Source organism: Salvelinus alpinus, chromosome 1 (assembly GCF_045679555.1).
Source record: "Salvelinus alpinus chromosome 1, SLU_Salpinus.1, whole genome shotgun sequence".
NCBI classification, from domain to species: domain Eukaryota; kingdom Metazoa; phylum Chordata; class Actinopteri; order Salmoniformes; family Salmonidae; genus Salvelinus; species Salvelinus alpinus.
The window spans coordinates 17,219,691-17,238,481 of record NC_092086.1 but is presented as its reverse complement, the minus strand read 5'-3'; the positions used below and the strand labels follow the sequence as shown (position 1 = coordinate 17,238,481).

Here is an 18,791-nt window from a genome sequence, read left to right as displayed (position 1 = left end):
CCTCCAGCTCCCACAGAGTAGGAGTGTATCTGGACTGGCCAGCCGACACTCTGTCCTTCTACAGAGTCTCCTCTGACTCACTGACACACCTGCACACATTCCACACCACATTCACTGAGCCCCTCTACCCAGGTTTTGAGGTTAATGACACCTCTTCAGTGTCCCTGTGTCAGGTGTTCCCTGTGTCAAACAAAACATGATGTTTCACTCTAATCATGTGTTTTATGTTTGATCAGAATATGACATTTAAAGACATGGAGTAACACGCACACACCAGTTTGGACCAGTTTATTCTGTCAATAATAACCATGGTAACTCTGTGTCAATGGACACACACACTTGCACACTGGACACACAATAACACACACTGGACACACACACTGGACACACAATAACACACACACACACACACACACACACACACACACACACACACACACACACACACACACACACACACACTGTAAATGAAAATGTTAATTGTGTGTGTCCACATAACTGAGCATGTGACTAACCTTGTGAAACTGTCCTATTATAATCTCCTGTTCTTCTGAATATTTATAGATTCAATTTGTAATAGAGTTATAGTAATGAATAACGTCCAGTTACAGCTTCATACTGAAACAAAAAAACATAATAATAAGATAATAATAATAATAATAGTATAACCAGCCAGGTGAAATGATTTGTTGTATTCCTGAACAAAAGCACCAGTGCATGAACAATTGTAAAGGATGAATTGCATAAAAAATAAATATATTCATGACAAGATGTAAAAACAGTAATTTGTTGATTGTATCATACACTGTAGTTCCCTTATATCTGTGCCTTTACACATTAATCAATCTGTCTTCTCTTTATGGTTTGGTTCGGGGATTTGTGTGAGCAGGCCCCACAAACAAATCGGTTGTCCTGCACAGTTTTCATGGGCCATGTTGCCTGTGCACCTACCACCATGACATTGTGTCTTATTTTTCCCAAGTGGGTGCTGTGGTGCTTGGGGAAGAGGGAGAGCAGGACCTGCTGTCTGCTTGGTGCTGTGGTGCTTGGGGAAGAGGGAGAGCAGGACCTGCTGCCTGCTTCGTGCTGTGGTGCTTGGGGAAGAGGGAGAGCAGGACCTGCTGCCTGCTCGGCAGCTGTAGTTTTTTATTGACGTTTATGTGGTTCTCATGCCAGGTCCAGTGGGGTGCATGGTGCTGAGAATGCAAACACATACTTTTATGTGTGAAATTAGTTTTGGTGTAGTTTCAATGGGCCGGCTGTGCAGGCTGACTGGCATCGTTTGTCTCCCGCTCATCAACTTCGATAGAGCCAAGGATATGTTTTTCATTATTACGACGTAAAATGTCAAAGTAATGGTATCAACCCACAAGTCATGCTGTCAAATGATTTGCTACTGGTAAATAGGCATAACACACTCATTACACTATTGTCTTTCTAAATTAAATCAACCTCTTCACCCTCCTTATCGTTCAGTTAGGCCTCATTTAAATTCAATTGTGAGATTAGGTGCACAATTATGGCCCATTCATCCATTTGTCATTCATTCAGTGAGGAGAGAGAGACTCATTAGCACCTGGCTGGGTACCAACATCCTACAGCACATTGTCTTGGCAGATTCATTTGGGAATAGGTACCAACGTCCTACAGCACATTGTCTTGGCAGATTCATTTGGGAATAGGTACCAACGTCCTACAGCACATTGTCTTGGCAGATTAATTTGGGAATAGGTACCAACGTCCTACAGCACATTGTCTTGGCAGATTAATTTGGGAATAGGTACCAACGTCCTACAGCACATTGTCTTGGCAGATTAATTTGGGAATAGGTACCAACGTCCTACAGCACATTGTCTTGGCAGATTAATTTGGGAATAGGTGGGGGAAAAACTGGTACAAAGGCTCTAAATACTTGTGTGATTTCAAAATTCTGAGAAATGAGCAGTGTAAAATACAAACATTCAGGAAAAGTCAGGGAAGGAGCAGGACATAACTTTTTGGGGGGGCAGATTTTTTTTATTTACAAAATTAAACATATAGGCATGCAGAGAGACAGACAGACAAAAGCAGACAGACAGACATGCGGGTAGGGGGACAGACGGGCAGGCAGGGGGGCAGACAGAAGGGCAGGCAGGGGGACAGACGGGCAGGCAGACAGACAGACAGACAGACAGGCAAACAAAGTGGCGCACACACAGGCAGGCAGTGACAGACAGACAGAGAAAGGCAGACGAGAGAGACAGACAGTGACAGACAGACAGAGAAAGGCAGACGAGAGAGACAGGCAGGTAAGCAGGTATACACACACTTAGAAATAAGGGTACAGTATAGTTCCCTGGAGTACAAAAATATGAATATACACAATGTACCTTCAGAGATGTAATGTATTGTCAAAGACGATGATAGACTTTACGATGATAGACTTTATGATGATAATATACGCCTAGGAATTAACTTAGTTAAGGCCACAGGACCGAATTCAACAACCATGTCTCTGTCACTAACAAATAGTCATGGGTGGTAATGTTACAATTCACTAGAAAAGGCAAGGCACACTGGGAAATGATTTAGGAGGAATGGCTTAGTGAGGGCAAGGCTTTCATATTACCCCAGGGAGATGTACCGTGCTACAGACAAGCCTACTTTATGAGAGTCACAAGTACGCATCAGGCACTGAAGGAAGCAGTGTCATGGTGCGTTTGTTACCAAGTGGGAAGTGGGAATTTACCTCTTGAACTCCCCTCCAACTGGTATTTACTAGTGGGAAACTCGTCTATCATCCTGACCTCCCACTTCTATCAGATGGTGACCTCTGACGTCACCTACTAAGGAAATGGTTTCTATAACAGCATTTTTGGCAGTTAAATGCAACAAAACATTATTTATAAAAATCTGTTATTGAACTCTATAATTTGTTTATAAGCATGATCGCTGTACTTTTAGTTTATAGTTGACGCAGTTGTTGGCCAATAGCCAATCGCCGTTTATCAATGAGTTCAAATTACATGAATGCATTCAACTGGTATTTACGACTTCCGAAAGGTTGCTGGATCAAATCCCCGAGCTGTCAAGGTAAAAATATGTCGTTCTGCCCCTGAACAAGGCAGTTAACCCGCTGTTCCTAGGCCGTCATTGAAACTAAGAATTTGTTATTAACTGTCTTGCCTAGTTAAATAAAGGAGAAAAAAAATGTGCATGACTTCAACTGAACTTGTGGATTCTTGCACAGAGGTGTCAGATTCAGTATTTCTATGTCTTTTATAGGTGTTGTTTGGGCGTCTTTAGGAGCAGATATTGCTTTGGTGGGGCCTTTGTTCTTCAATACAGTGCAGCGCTCTACGCTGCTCTCACTGTCCCTTTCTGTTCCTGACCCATATTCATCTGATGTTATTTCTACGCTGCTGATTGAGTCTTTAGAATCATATCCAAGCATGTGTTTGTTGAGCTGTAAACATAAAAACAATCAGAATTGATACATTTTGTTTTACTGAAGACATTGTCTGGTCACTGAAAACTTGAACCGTTTTCCTCCAACATATCAACTCTAAATTACTAAACCAATAACTGTACAATCATGTCCTGATTAAAATGCGTTATTTTATGCAATCAAGAAATGCATAGTTAATCATGCTTCTTCCTTATTTGTAATCATTCCATTACCTATTTTGTAGGCTAATGCACAAAATAGTAATCCTATGGGAACAGACGAATAACCCCTTTAGGTTCTAGATAGCGCTGTAGAAATATTATATCTACAGTATTTTGGCTCATGGTCTTTCTCAACCTTTCCTGTGACAGCCAGGGGGAGCAGGTAGATGACTAGTGGTGGATATTCAGCATGAAACATATCCATTGGGGTGGGGGCAGGGTAAGATGTCTGTAGCATCCACATTCAGGTGGAAGTGTTTCTTTTTTGCAATAAAGGTGACTCCAAAATTTCACAATACATGATTTACCATAAATTTCTATTGGGCACAAAATAATACAAAAAAAGTTTTGTAGAGTTTGTAGTGCTTGATGTAGCCATTGCGTGCTAGAAATATGGGATACATATTAAACTTTGGAAGTGAAACAAGCTCTAAAATGGCTATTGCACAAGTATCCCAAACATTTTTCCCAAACCTGTGCAGGAATGAAATAATCTCAGCCATTTTGTGTTGTGATATAAGGGTTGGGGTTAATTCCATTTAAAATGTAGTCAATTCAGAAAGTAAACCAAATTCCAATTCCACATTTTCCTAATTGAAAACCATTGAAGAGAATTGGAATTTCAGTGTACTTCTTGAATTGACTGGAATTTAAATTGAATTGACCCGAACCCTGTGTGATATAATGTACATTGATACTTATAAATACACTCTGTTCTTTCCAGTTGCGGAACCACTTCTCTGGTTGAAACAGATGTATTGTCCATTTTTGAGCTCAACTGAAAAATTAATAAAATAAGAACCATTTCAAGTAATGAAATGACAATACTCATGTCAGTGACTTGCATCTTATGAGAGGTTGAATTAACTGGCTTCCAAAATAAAAACAAAAGGAAGCAAAGCTCTCGCAATACATTTTTAAACATCTAGGTCAGGGCTATTCAACTGGTGGTCCGCTGGCAAGATCTGTCCAATTTATCCATTTAGAATGGCCCTTTAATGCTGAACATTCATTTTAAAAAATCTGAAAAACATTCCCAGCAAAACTCCAATGTTTAGTGCCAAAATGAGCCCTTGTTCATTATTCTCCAATGGGAGATTCTGTAGTCCTGTCTATTAAGTGCTTTCAATTAATATCAGTAACATACCAGTTAAAACAAAGGAAATAAAGGTCAGAACGTGACAAGGAGTTGTTCAGCTGTAGAGACACAACAACACAGTATTTAATGTGTTGTCATGATTCACTTTTTAACAAAGCAGAGTAAGCGACAGGTATTGATATAACAGAGTGAGTTCTGTCCCTTTCTCCCCAAACCAGGAAGTGAACTCAAAACCCTCTGCACAATAAAAGGTACTGGTTGCAACCTCTGACAGCTGGGTACTGGAGACTCTACAGGCAGACAGCGAGGCTTATATTAACCTCTGCTGTACCAAACTAATGTGTGAGTTGTGATGAATACAAGAGATGATTCGGAAAGCAACATGAACATGATATTCTGATGGAGACGCAGTGAGCATTTTCAGATGGAACTGTTAGCAGGCGTAGATGTGTCTGTGACGGCTAATAGTCCACCACAGTAGACGCATAGATGTGTCTGTGACGGCTAATAGTCCACCACAGTAGACGCATAGATGTGTCTGTGACGGCTAATAGTCCACCACAGTAGACGCATAGATGTGTCTGTGACGGCTAATAGTCCACCACAGTAGACGCGTAGATGTGTCTGTGACGGCTAATAGTCCACCACAGTAGACGCGTAGATGTGTCTGTGACGGCTAATAGTCCACCACAGTAGACACGTAGATGTGTCTGTGACGGCTAATAGTCCACCACAGTAGACGCATAGATGTGTCTGTGACGGCTAATAGTCCACCACAGTAGACGCATAGATGTGTCTGTGACGGCTAATAGTCCACCACAGTAGACGCTCATAATACCCATTAAAACACAACAATGGTTCCAATGTTTTTTTTCCGCTATAATTTTTCACATCGTGAAATATTTTACAAAAAATATATTATTAATTGTGTGTGTGGTGTAGGCTTACCTTGGCGTGACGTTTTGTTAGCCATGTAATTCTTTCTCTGGCAAGGTGACTTTTATCAATATATTTGCCTCAATTTACTCTCAAAAATTCGAAATGCTAATTAGCAACAGAGTAGCAAGACTACAACCTCAGCAAGACTACAACCTCAGCAAGACTACAACCTCAATAAGACTATAACCTCAGCAAGACTACAACCTCAATAAGACTACAACCTCAGCAAGACTACAACCTCAGCAAGACTACAACCTCAGCAAGACTACAACCTCAGCAAGACTACAAACTCAGCAAGACTACAAACTCAATAAGACTACAACCTCAGCAAGACTACAACCTCAGCAAGACTACAACCTCAGCAAGACTACAACCTCAGCAAGACTACAACCTCAATAAGACTACAACCTCAGCAAGACTACAACCTCAGCAAGACTGCAACCTCAATAAAACTACAACCTCAATAAGACTACAACCTCAATAAAACTACAACCTCAGCAAGACTACAACCTCAGCAAGACTGCAACCTCAATAAAACTACAACCTCAATAAGACTACAACCTCAATAAAACTACAACCTCAGCAAGACTACAACCTCAGCAAGACTACAACCTCAGCAAGACTACAACCTCAATAAGACTACAACCTCAGCAAGACTACAACCTCAATAAGACTACAACCTCAGCAAGACTGCAACCTCAATAAAACTACAACCTCAATAAGACTACAACCTCAATAAGACTACAACCTCAGCAAGACTACAACCTCAGCAAGACTACAACCTCAATAAGACTACAACCTCAATAAGACTACAATCTCAGCAAGACTACAACCTCAGCAAGACTACAACCTCAATAAAACTACAACCTCAATAAGACTACAACCTCAATAAAACTACAACCTCAATAAAACTACAACCTCAGCAAGACTACAACCTCATCAAGACTACAACCTCAATAAAACTACAACCTCAGCAAGACTACAACCTCAATACGACTACAACCTCAGCAAGACTACAACCTCAATAAGACTACAACCTCAGCAAGACTACAACCTCAGCAAGACTACAACCTCAATAAGACTACAACCTCAGCAAGACTACAACCTCAATAAGACTACAACCTCAGCAAGACTACAACCTCAATAAGACTACAACCTCAGCAAGACTACAACCTCAGCAAGACTACAACCTCAGCAAGACTACAACCTCAGCAAGACTACAACCTCAGCAAGACTACAACCTCAATAAGACTACAACCTCAATAAGACTACAACCTCAATAAGACTACAACCTCAGCAAGACTACAACCTCAGCAAGACTACAACCTCAATAAGACTACAACCTCAATAAGACTACAACCTCAGCAAGACTACAACCTCAGCAAGACTACAACCTCAATAAGACTACAACCTCAGCAAGACTACAACCTCAGCAAGACTACAACCTCAGCAAGACTACAACCTCAGCAAGACTACAACCTCAGCAAGACTACAACTTCCTGCAGGAAGTTCCTGCACTTCATCTCTAGCTGACACTGTCAGCTACAGTTCACCAGCGTGATCAGAGCTCTTCTGTACGTCCCCTTTCTCTGTCTTAGCTAGCCACTGACTACACTCTAGCTAGCTAGTTAGCATAGCAGTAGATCCCAAAATAATTTTGTTTTACTTAGCCTAGATAATTGTTTGTAAAGTATTTCAACTTGTGTCTATTTTCAGACCTCAAGGCATTTTTCAAGGATGAGCATAGTAGCATTGAAAGGGGAGAAGACCACTATGCGTCTGGCCATGTGGAGACTTGTACATACAGCTATAGTGCGGGGCAACTTACCAGTTTGATCAAGCCAACATGAGGGATCAAGTTTATCCTGTGTCAGTGAGTGCAGCTATTAAGTTACAGCTGTCAACATTCTACAAAGAAAGAGAAACGTAATAGTTTGTATAATCATTAACCAGATTACCCCAGATACCAGCCTTAGATGGGTGTTTACTCAGGTCTAGAATGTTGTCATTCATGAGAATGAATCAAAAACTCTACTGACATCCAGAATTGACTTTGCTATCCTGCCTGTATTGTAATTTCATGACTAGAGACTAGTCATTCTACTGCCAATGTTTGTCTATGGAGATTGCATGGCGGTGTGCTCGATTTTATACACCTGTCAGCAACGGGTGTGGCTGAAATAGCCAAATCCACTAATTTGAAGGGATGTCCAGATACTTTTTTTTATATATAGTGAATAACTTGGTCGGGTCACATAAAAATGTACATAATGCAGCTTTAATAGATTTTATTTTATTTAAAAAAAGTTTTGCATTTACCTACCAAAAATGCTCTGATGTCGGTCATTTCTTTAGTATGTGATGTCAGAGTTCAGTACGTGGGAGACAGTGGAGGCTACTGAAGGGAGCACGGCTCATAATAATGGCTGGACCGGAGTGAATGGAATGGTATCAAACACATGGAAACCAATTGTTTGATGTATTTGATACCATTCCATTTATTCTGCTCCAGCCATTACCACGACCCCGTCCTCCCCAATTAAGGTGCCACCAACCTCCTGTGGTGGGAGAAGTCGTAGCTTAGAGATGATAGACAAGTTTCCCACTAGGGGCGTTCCAGTGGATTGATAGATGAGTTTCCCACTAGGGGCGTTCCAGTGGATTGATAGATGAGGTTTCACTAGTAATTACCAGTAGGAGGGGCGTTCCAGTGGATTGATAGATGAGTTTCCCACTAGGGGTGTTCCAGTGGATTGATAGATGAGTTTTCCACTAGGGGCGGGGCGTTCCAGTGGATTGATAGATGAGTTTCCACTAGTAATTACCAGTTGGAGGGGCGTTCCAGTGGATTGATAGATGAGTTTCCCACTAGTAATTACCAGTAGGAGGGGCGTTCCAGTGGATTGATAGATGAGTTTCCCACTAGTAATTACCAGTAGGAGGGGCGTTCCAGTGGATTGATAGATGAGTTTCCACTAGTAATTACCAGTTAGAGGGGTGTTCCAGTGGATTGATAGATGAGTTTCCCACTAGTAATTACCAGTAGGAGGGGCGTTCCAGTGGATTGATAGATGAGTTTCCACTAGTAATTACCAGTAGGAGGGGCGTTCCAGTGGATTGATAGATGAGTTTACCACTAGTAATTACCAGTTAGAGGGGCGTTCCAGTGGATTGATAGATGAGTTTCCACTAGTAATTACCAGTTGGAGGGGTGTTCCAGTGGATTGATAGATGAGTTTCCACTAGTAATTACCAGTAGGAGGGGCGTTCCAGTGGATTGATAGATGAGTTTCCCACTAGTAATTACCAGTTAGAGGGGCGTTCCAGTGGATTGATAGATGAGTTTCCACTAGTAATTACCAGTAGGAGGGGCGTTCCAGTGGATTGATAGATGAGTTTACACTAGTAATTACCAGTAGGAGGGGCGTTCCAGTGGATTGATAGATGAGTTTCCACTAGTAATTACCAGTAGGAGGGGTGTTCCAGTGGATTGATAGATGAGTTTCCCACTAGTAATTACCAGTTGGAGGGGTGTTCCAGTGGATTGATAGATGAGTTTCCCACTAGTAATTACCAGTTGGAGGGGCGTTCCAGTGGATTGATAGATGAGGTTTACACTAGTAATTACCAGTAGGAGGGGTGTTCCAGTGGATTGATAGATGAGTTTCCACTAGTAATTACCAGTAGGAGGGGCGTTCCAGTGGATTGATAGATGAGTTTACACTAGTAATTACCAGTTAGAGGGGCGTTCCAGTGGATTTTTGTCTCCTTTCCTTCATCTAAACCAATATCAGAGAACTGGACAGGTGAAAGCAATGACCCGATAGGCAGCCACCATATTACTTTGACCTATCTTGTGTTTTCAGATGAGTCAAGATAAAAGAGAGGAGATAAGGAGAGGAGGCCACTTCAGATTATTGAGATGCACTTTATGTCCTGTCCTGTGTGATCATAAAAGCTTCCTCTTCATCTGAATAAGACCCTTCTCTATGTACTGAACACAACCCCTATTACTGTACTCCATTTACTGTATTGTCATATTCTGATCAGTATTTAAACATTTACACCTCTCTTCTTTCATCTGGTTGATTAACTTTTATTAGTCACATCTGTCACATGTACATTTCATTCAGTGGAATTGAGTTTATACAGAAACAAGATTGTTGTGCAAAGAATTTAACAAATAAACATTCTACAGACAACAATATTTACAAACACCAAGAAGCCCAATAACAACAAGACAAATGATTTGTAAATTAAAACCAGTTTTTACAACACAGTGTGGTGATTCATTCTATTAATGAATGATTCTAGTTGACAATGTCTGTCAACTTCAAAGGTGTGTATTCATGAATATTTACAATCATATGTTTACACACTAGAGAGATATTCTACATTGTTGCTCCAGTGTGTCTTACTGAACCATGATTAGAGGGAAACATCATGTTGTGTTTGACACAGGGACCACCTGACACAGGGACACTGAGGAGTTAACATCATAAACCCTAAACCCTGGATAGAGGGGCTCAGTGAATGTGGTGTTGAATGTGTACAGGTGGGTCAGTGAGTCAGAGGAGACTCTGTAGAAGGACAGAGTGCCGGCTGGCCAGTCCAGATACACTCCTACTCTGTGGGAGCTGGAGGACGGGACATCTAAGGTAATGTGAGCATTATTGTGCCAGGCATAGTAACTGTTGTCAGAGCAGAACAGACTCCAGGACTTGTCATTCCATCCAAGCCCATGGTCATAACCCCTTCCTCTCCTGTTGATTCCTTTATATGTCACTCCTATAACAGGCCCACTCCCTCTCCACTCTACCTCCCAGTAACAGCACCCAGTCAGACCCTCTCTACAGAGGACCTGTCCACGGTCCTCAAATCTCTCTGGGTGATCAGGATACGGCTGCTTCTGTCTCCTCCGTGTCACCTTTCTGTTCTCCTCAGACAGAGAAAGGCGTCTGTGTGCTGTGTTTGGGTCCAGTGTGAGATCACAGACATCTGATGGATGACACCAGACACAATATTAGAAATCATCATCATTCACATTGGAATGGTAACTTTTCACACTCAATCTGGACAGTTTTATCTCCATCTCTTTATTCAAATTGTCAATCATGAACATTCTTACTGACAGTTGTGGCTGCTCTGCATGATGTATTGTTGTCTCTACCTTCTTGCCTTAGTGCTGTTGTCTGTGCCCAATAATGTTTGTACCATGCTTTGTGCAGGTACCATTTTGTGCATCTGCCATTTTGTGTTACTACCAGGTTGTTGTCATGTTGTGTTGCTGCCATGCTATGTTGTTGCCTTAGGTGTCTCTTGATGTAGTGTTGTGGTGTCTCTCTTGTCGATATGTGTGTTTTGTCCTATTTAAAAAAAATATATATATCCCAGCCCCAGTCCCCGCAGCAGGCCTTTGGCCAATTGGCCCAGTGTCATCCTGGTTTGGCTGTCATTGTAAATAAGAATTTGTTCTTAACTGACATGCCTAGTTGAATAAAGTTGTTTTAATTTGTAATACACTGCTCAAAAAAATAAAGGGAACACTAAAATAACACATCCTAGATCTGAATGAATGAAATATTCTTATTAAAAACCTTTTTCTTTACATAGTTGAATGTGCTGACAACAAAATCACACAAAAATTATCAATGGAAATCAAATTTATCAACCCATGGAGGTCTGGATTTGGAGTCACACTCAAAATTAAAGTGGAAAACCACACTACAGGCTGATCCAAATTTGATGTAATGTCCTTAAAACAAGTCAAAATGAGGCTCAGTAGTGTGTGTGGCCTCCACGTGCCTGTATGACCTCCCTACAACGCCTGGGCATGCTCCTGATGAGGTGGCAGATGGTCTCCTGAGGGATCTCCTCCCAGATCTCCTGGACTAAAGCATCCGACAACTCCTGGACAGTCTGTGGTGCAACGTGGCGTTGGTGGATGGAGCGAGACATGATGTCCCAGATGTGCTCAATTGGATTCAGGTCTGGGGAACGGGCGGGCCAGTCCATAGCATCAATGCCTTCCTCTTGCAGGAACTGCTGACACACTCCAGCCACATGAGGTCTAGCATTGTCTTGCATTAGGAGGAACCCAGGGCCAACCGCACCAGCATATGGTCTCACAAGGGGTCTGAGTATCTCATCTCGGTACCTAATGGCAGTCAGGCTACCTCTGGCGAGCACATGGAGGGCTGTGCGGCCCCCCAAAGAAATGCCACCCCACACCATGACTGACCCAACGCCAAACCGGTCATGCTGGAGGATGTTGCAGGCAGCAGAACGTTCTCCACGGCGTCTCCAGACTCTGTCACGTCTGTCACATGTGCTCAGTGTGAACCTGCTTTCATCTGTGAAGAGCACAGGGCGCCAGTAGCGAATTTGCCAATCTTGGTGTTCTCTGGCAAATGCCAAACGTCCTGCACGGTGTTGGGCTGTAAGCACAACCCCCACCTGTGGACGTCGGGCCCTCATACCACCCTCATGGAGTCTGTTTCTGACCGTTTGAGCAGACACATGCACATTTGTGGCCTGCTGGAGGTCATTTTGCAGGGCTCTGGCAGTGCTCCTCCTTGCACAAAGGCGGAGGTAGCGGTCCTGCTGCTGGGTTGTTGCCCTCCTACGGCCTCCTCCACGTCTCCTGATGTACTGGCCTGTCTCCTGGTAGCGCCTCCATGCTCTGGACACTACGCTGACAGACACAGCAAACCTTCTTGCCACAGCTCGCATTGATGTGCCATCCTGGATGAGCTGCACTACCTGAGCCACTTGTGTGGGTTGTAGACTCCGTCTCATGCTCCACTAGAGTGAAAGCACCACCAGCATTCAAAAGTGACCAAAACATCAGCCAGGAAGCATAGGAACTGAGAAGTGGTCTGTAGTTACCACCTGCAGAACCAGTCCTTTTTGGGGGTGTCTTGCTAATTGCCTATAATTTCCACCTGTTGTCTATTCCATTTGCACAACAGCATGTGAAATTTATTGTCAATCAGTGTTGCTTCCTAAGTGGACAGTTTGATTTCACAGAAGTGTGATTGACTTGGAGTTACATTGTGTTGTTTAAGTGTTCCCTTTATTTTTTTGAGCAGTGTATTTAACCTTTACTTAAGAACTTGTGGCTGCAGGGGCAGTATTGAGTAGCTTGGATGAAAGGTGCACAGAGGTGCCCAGAGTAAACAGCCTGCTCCTCAGTCATAGTTGCTAATATATGCATATTATTATTAGTATTGGATAGAAAACACTCTGAAGTTTCTAAAACTGTTTGAATTATGTCTGTGAGTATAACAGAACTCATATGGCAGGCAAAAACCAGAGAATTTCTTTAAACAGGAAGTGGAAATTATTAGGCTGGTCGATTTTCAACCAAGATCCCATTGAAATCACAGCGAGATATGAATGAGTATTCACTTCCTACGGCTTCCACTAGATGTCAACAGTCTGTAGAACTTTGTCTGATGCCTCTACTGTGAAGGGGGGTCGAATGAGAGAGGAATTAGTCACGTCTGCCATGACCTGACTATGCTTTCACCATGCACGTTCACATGAGAGGGAGCTCTGTTCCATCGCTCATCTGAAGTCAATGTAATTCTCCCGTTGGAACGTTATTCAAGATTTATGTCAACAACATTCTAAAGATTGATTCAATTCATCGTTTGACATGTTTCTACTGACTGTTACTGAACTTTTGGACACTTCGTCAGCTTTTAGGGAACGCGCTTCGTGACTTTGGAATTGTTTACCAAACGCGCTAACAAAAGTTGCTAATTGGACATAAATAACGGACATTATCGAACAAATCAAGCATTTATTGTGGACCTGGGATTCCTGGGAATGCATTCTGATGAAGATCATCAAAGGTAAGGAAACATTATCATGTAATTTCTGGTTTCTGTTGACTCCAACATGGCGGCTAATTTGACTATTGTTCTGAGCGCCGTCTCAGATTATTGCATGGTTTGCTTTTTCCGTCAAGTTTAAAAAAAATCTGACACAGCGGTTGCATTAAGGAGAGGTATATCTATAATTCCATGTGTATAACTTGTATTATCATCTACATTTATGATGAGTATTTCTGTTGAATCGATGTGGCTATGCAAAATCACTGGATGTTTTTGGAACTAGTGAACGTAACGCGCCAATGTAAACTCAGATTTTTTTATATAAATATGAACTTTATCAAACAAAACATACATGTATTGTGTAACATGAAGTCCTATGAGTGTCATCTGATGAAGATCATCAAAGGTTAGTAATTAATTTTATCTCTATTTGTGCTTTTTGTAAATCCTATCTTTGGCTGGAAAAATGGCTATGCTTATTGTGGTTTGGTGTGACCTAACATAATCGTTTGTGGTGCTTTTGCTGAAAAGCATATTTGAAATCGGACACTTTGGTTGGATTAACAACTAGATTACCTTTAAAATGGTATAAGACACATGTATGTCTGAGGAATTTTAATTATGAGATTTCTGTTTTTTGAAGAAAAAAAATAATATATTGTTGCATGTTGCATTTATATTTTTGTTCAGTATAGAAGTATCTATAACATACAGTGTATCTATCTATATCCGTGTATAAACCCACAAAGGTACTTGGTGAGTGGAAGGGCAAAGGGGCAGGTGCTGGGAAACAGATAGACCTCAGTCTGTGCAACTGCCTGCACACACACACACATTTCTAATGTAACACAAACACGCCACACACATACACAGACACACACATTGTCAAAGCAACTCTTTCTAAACTTTGGTGTCCCTGATTTCTGCTTCTGTAGAACTACAGCTTAAATGTAATATGACCAAGTAAGTAATGATGTATGTCTTTGACTTAACTTGAATTAAGACTTATTCTTAGTCATATTCTTCACAGCAGTCAACACTCACATTTTCTAAGCCCAGGCTTCATTGTGTACTCTCCACCATGTTCCACACTGTAGCGGTAAGCAGAGGAACAGACAGTCATTGAGAGATATATACACACACACACACACACACACACACACACACACACACACACACACACACACACACACACACACACACACACACACACACACACACACACACACACACACACACACACACACACACACACACACACACACGGTCTGCATATAACTTTGTCCAAGTGGTGGTAAGAATGTTTGTAATAACAGGCCTGATAACTCAAACATGTCTGATATGAACATTGACATAAACCCTCTACAATACGTGAGTTTCTCCAGTCTGCAGTGTGGATCCTCCAGTCCAGCAGAGAGCAGTCTGACTCCTGAGTCTCCTGGGTGATTGTAGCTCAGGTCCAGCTCTCTCAGGTGTGAGGGGTTTGACTTCAGAGCTGAGACCAGAGAAGCACAGCCTTCCTCTGTGACTTGACATCGGGACAGCCTGCAAAGAGTCAAATCATATTAAAACCACACTGCTATTCTTTGGTGGTGAAAATAGTGGCAGTATATTTTTTCAACATATTCAGATATATCAGTGTCCTGAAACCTGCCATATATATTCATAAGTGAACTTATCATTACAGTATCAGTCAAAAGACAGACAGTGAGGTATCAGATTTAGATCGTATTGAGTATACAGTCCACACCATATCTATTTTGACAGTGAAGCTAAGCACATTTTAAATGTGGCTCTACAGTTGTGGCCAAAGTTTTGAGAATGACACAAATATTAATTTCCACAAAGTTTGCTGCTTCAGTGTCTTTAGATATTTTTGTCAGATGTTACTACTAAGTATAATTACAAGCATTTCATAAGTGTCAAAGGCTTTTATTAACAATTACATGAAGTTGATGCAATCCGCCCTGCCATGCTGTCAATTAACTTCTGAGCCACATCCTGACTGATGGTAGCCCATTCTTGCATAGTCAATGCTTGGAGTTTGTGGGTTTTTGTTTGTCCACCCGCCTCTTGAGGATTGACCACAAGTTCTCAATGGGATCAAGGTCTGGGGAGTTTCCTGGCCATGGACCCAAAATATCAATGTTTTGTTCCCCAAGCCACTTAGTTATCGCTTTTGCCTTATGGCAAGGTGCCCCATCATGCTGGAAAAGGCATTGTTCGTCACCAAACTGTTCCTGGATGGTTGGGAGAAGTTGCTCTCGGAGGATGTGTTTGTACCATTCTTTATTCATGGCTGTGTTCTTAGGCAAAATTGTGAGTGAGCCCACTCCCTTGGCTGAGAAGCAACCCCACACATGAATGGTCTCAGGATGCTTTACTGTTGGCATGACACAGGACTGATGGTAGCGCTCACCTTTTTTCCAGATGCCCCAAACAATCGGAAAGGGGATTCATCAGAGAAAATTACTTTACCCCAGTCCTCAGCAGTCCAATCACTGTACCTTTTGCAGAAATGCAGTGGAAATGTTTGTTTGGGGGGGATTCAGTTCATTTGCATGGCAAAGAGGGACTTTGCAGTTAATTGCAATTCATCTGATCACTCTTCATAACATTCTGGAGTATATGCAAATTGCCATCATACAAACTGAGGCAGCAGACTTAGTGAAAATTAATATTTGTGTCATTCTCAAAACTTTTGGCCATGACTGTATACTCCAAAATTTGGGATTTGAGATCAAATGTTTCATATGAGGTGACAGTATATAATGTCACCTTTTTGGGGGGGGGTATTTTCATACATGTGTTTCAATGTTTAGGAATTATAGCACTTTATGTATCTAGTCCCCCGCCCATTTGAAGAAATCATAAGTATTCTGAGCAATTCACTTACAGCAATTCACTTAAAGTAGTCAAAAGTTTAGTTTTTGGTTCCAAACACACATTTGCATTTGGTTTTGCTTGTGTTATGTTTTGCCCAATAGTTTTTTACCTTTATTTAACTAGGCAGGTCAGTTAAGAACAAATTGTTATTTTCAATGACGGCCAAGGAACAGTGGGTTACCTGCCTTGTTCAGGGGCAGGACGACATTTTTACCTTGTCAGCTCAGGGATTTGATCTTGCAAGCTTTCGGTTAGTAGTATTTGGTCCCAAACTCGTTGCCTGCATTTGCAGTTTGTTGTGGTTGTGTTTTGGGGTTATGTTTTGCCCAATAGTAACTGAAAGGTGGATGATGACTGGATTAATCTTCTCTCTAAGTGAGTAAATAACATGTTTCTAAACACTACTCAATTAATACTGATGATGCATGATTAAGAAAAATCATGAATGAATCATGAATAATAATGAACGAGTGAGAAAGTTACAGAGGCCACAACAAAACATGCTAACCTCTCACCATTCGACATTTTGAACATTGAGATATTAAATAAATGATAGCGAAGAAGCATAGGATCAAAGAAGAAAGTTAAGGGTTCTCTGTAGAAGGACAGATAGCTGTGGAATGTGTTGGAATGTGTTGGAATGTGTTGAAATGTGTTGGAATGTGTTGGAATGTGTTGAAATGTGTTGAAATGTGTTGGAATGTGTTGGAATGTGTTGGAATGTGTTGGAATGTGTTGGAATGTGTTGGAATGTGTTGGAATGTGTTGGGGGACGGGAGCAGAGCACCGTGTTGATACAGGAAAGACAGATAGCTGTGGAATGTGTTGGAATGTGTTGAAATGTGTTGGAATGTGTTGGAATGTGTTGGAATGTGTTGAAATGTGTTGGAATGTGTTGGAATGTGTTGGAATGTGTTGGGGACGGGAGCAGAGCACCGTGTTGATACAGGAAAGACAGATAGCTGTGGAATGTGTTGGAATGTGTTGGAATGTGTTGGAATGTGTTGGAATGTGTTGGAATGTGTTGGAATGTGTTGGGGACGGGAGCAGAGCACCGTGTTGATACAGGAAGGACAGATAGCTGTGGAATGTGTTGGAATGTGTTGGAATGTGTTGAAATGTGTTGGAATGTGTTGGAATGTGTTGGAATGTGTTGGGGACGGGAGCAGAGCACCGTGTTGATACAGGAAGGACAGATAGCTGTGGAATGTGTTGGAATGTGTTGGAATGTGTTGAAATGTGTTGGAATGTGTTGGGGACGGGAGCAGAGCTCCGTGTTGATACAGGAAAGACAGATAGCTGTGGAATGTGTTGGAATGTGTTGGAATGTGTTGGAATGTGTTGGGGACGGGAGCAGAGCACCGTGTTGATACAGGAAAGACAGATAGCTGTGGAATGTGTTGGAATGTGTTGGAATGTGTTGGAATGTGTTGGAATGTGTTGGAATGTGTTGGAATGTGTTGGGGACGGGAGCAGAGCACCGTGTTGATACAGGAAAGACAGATAGCTGTGGAATGGATGAAGGAGGGGTTGAGGTCAGGACGTGAGGACAGGTCAAGATTTGGGATCTTGTTACTCTTTTCCTGTTAAACCATAAGAAGGATTGGAGAGAAGGAGGAGTGTCTTAAGTGGAATATAAATATCTGTGTGGGAGAAATGTTGGGTTGTCTGATTACAGCTGTACAGAACCTTTGGGAAGAATTGAACTTGGTTAAAGCTTCTCTAGTGTCCGTGGGTTATTTACTCTGAAAAATTAGAACCTAACACAAATAACAGAGGGGGTATGATCCTCGTGCCTCTTTAACTTTCTCATTCATCGTCATTCATGATTCATTCATAATCATGGCAGCATCCACATGAATGTAGAAGTGTTCAGAAACATTTTCTATTCTTAGGGACAATACAAGCGAAGTGACTCCAAAATGATACAGGACATTTTTCACCATTCAATTTCTATTGGGAAAAACATAATTCAAAACACAACCAAAACAAACTGCAAATGCATTCAACAAGTGTGTAGAGTAACAAGCTTGATGTAATCATTGCAGGCAAGGAGTATGGGACCAAATACTAAACTTATGACTACTTTAATACAATATAAGTGAATTTGTCAAAATGATTACGACATTTTCAAATGGGATAAATAGACACGTGCTTTCATTTCTAAACAGTAACACTTATGTGCATGGAAATACCCTCAAGTAAAAGGTGACATTCTGTACTGTCGCCTAATATGAAACATTCTATCTCAAATCCTAAATGCTGGAGCATAGCAACACATTTAAAACAGAAAACACTGTTCAAACACATATGATGTGGACTATTTGTGATTGGTAAACACATGTGGATCTGGTGAACAGTAATCACTTGTTGACCAA

General features: G+C 41.6%; 2 protein-coding genes across 7 annotated transcripts in view; one reads left to right on the top strand and one right to left on the bottom strand.

Annotated features, from left to right (window-relative positions):
- The window catches only part of LOC139571038 (NLR family CARD domain-containing protein 3-like), a 388,726-nt gene that overhangs the window by 135,704 nt on the left and 234,231 nt on the right, over nucleotides 1-18,791 (top strand). The window lies entirely within an intron of this gene.
- Nucleotides 1-18,791, bottom strand: part of LOC139571472 (NACHT, LRR and PYD domains-containing protein 12-like) — a 278,699-nt gene that overhangs the window by 50,952 nt on the left and 208,956 nt on the right. The window contains exon 7 of one of the 6 annotated variants that reach the window (XM_071394883.1): nucleotides 14,899-15,072. The exons of the other annotated variants lie outside the window; for them this stretch is intronic. Within the exon in view, the coding sequence (XP_071250984.1) occupies nucleotides 14,899-15,072 (174 nt within the window). The remainder of the gene's footprint in view (nucleotides 1-14,898; nucleotides 15,073-18,791) is intronic. 6 annotated transcript variants of the gene reach the window in all.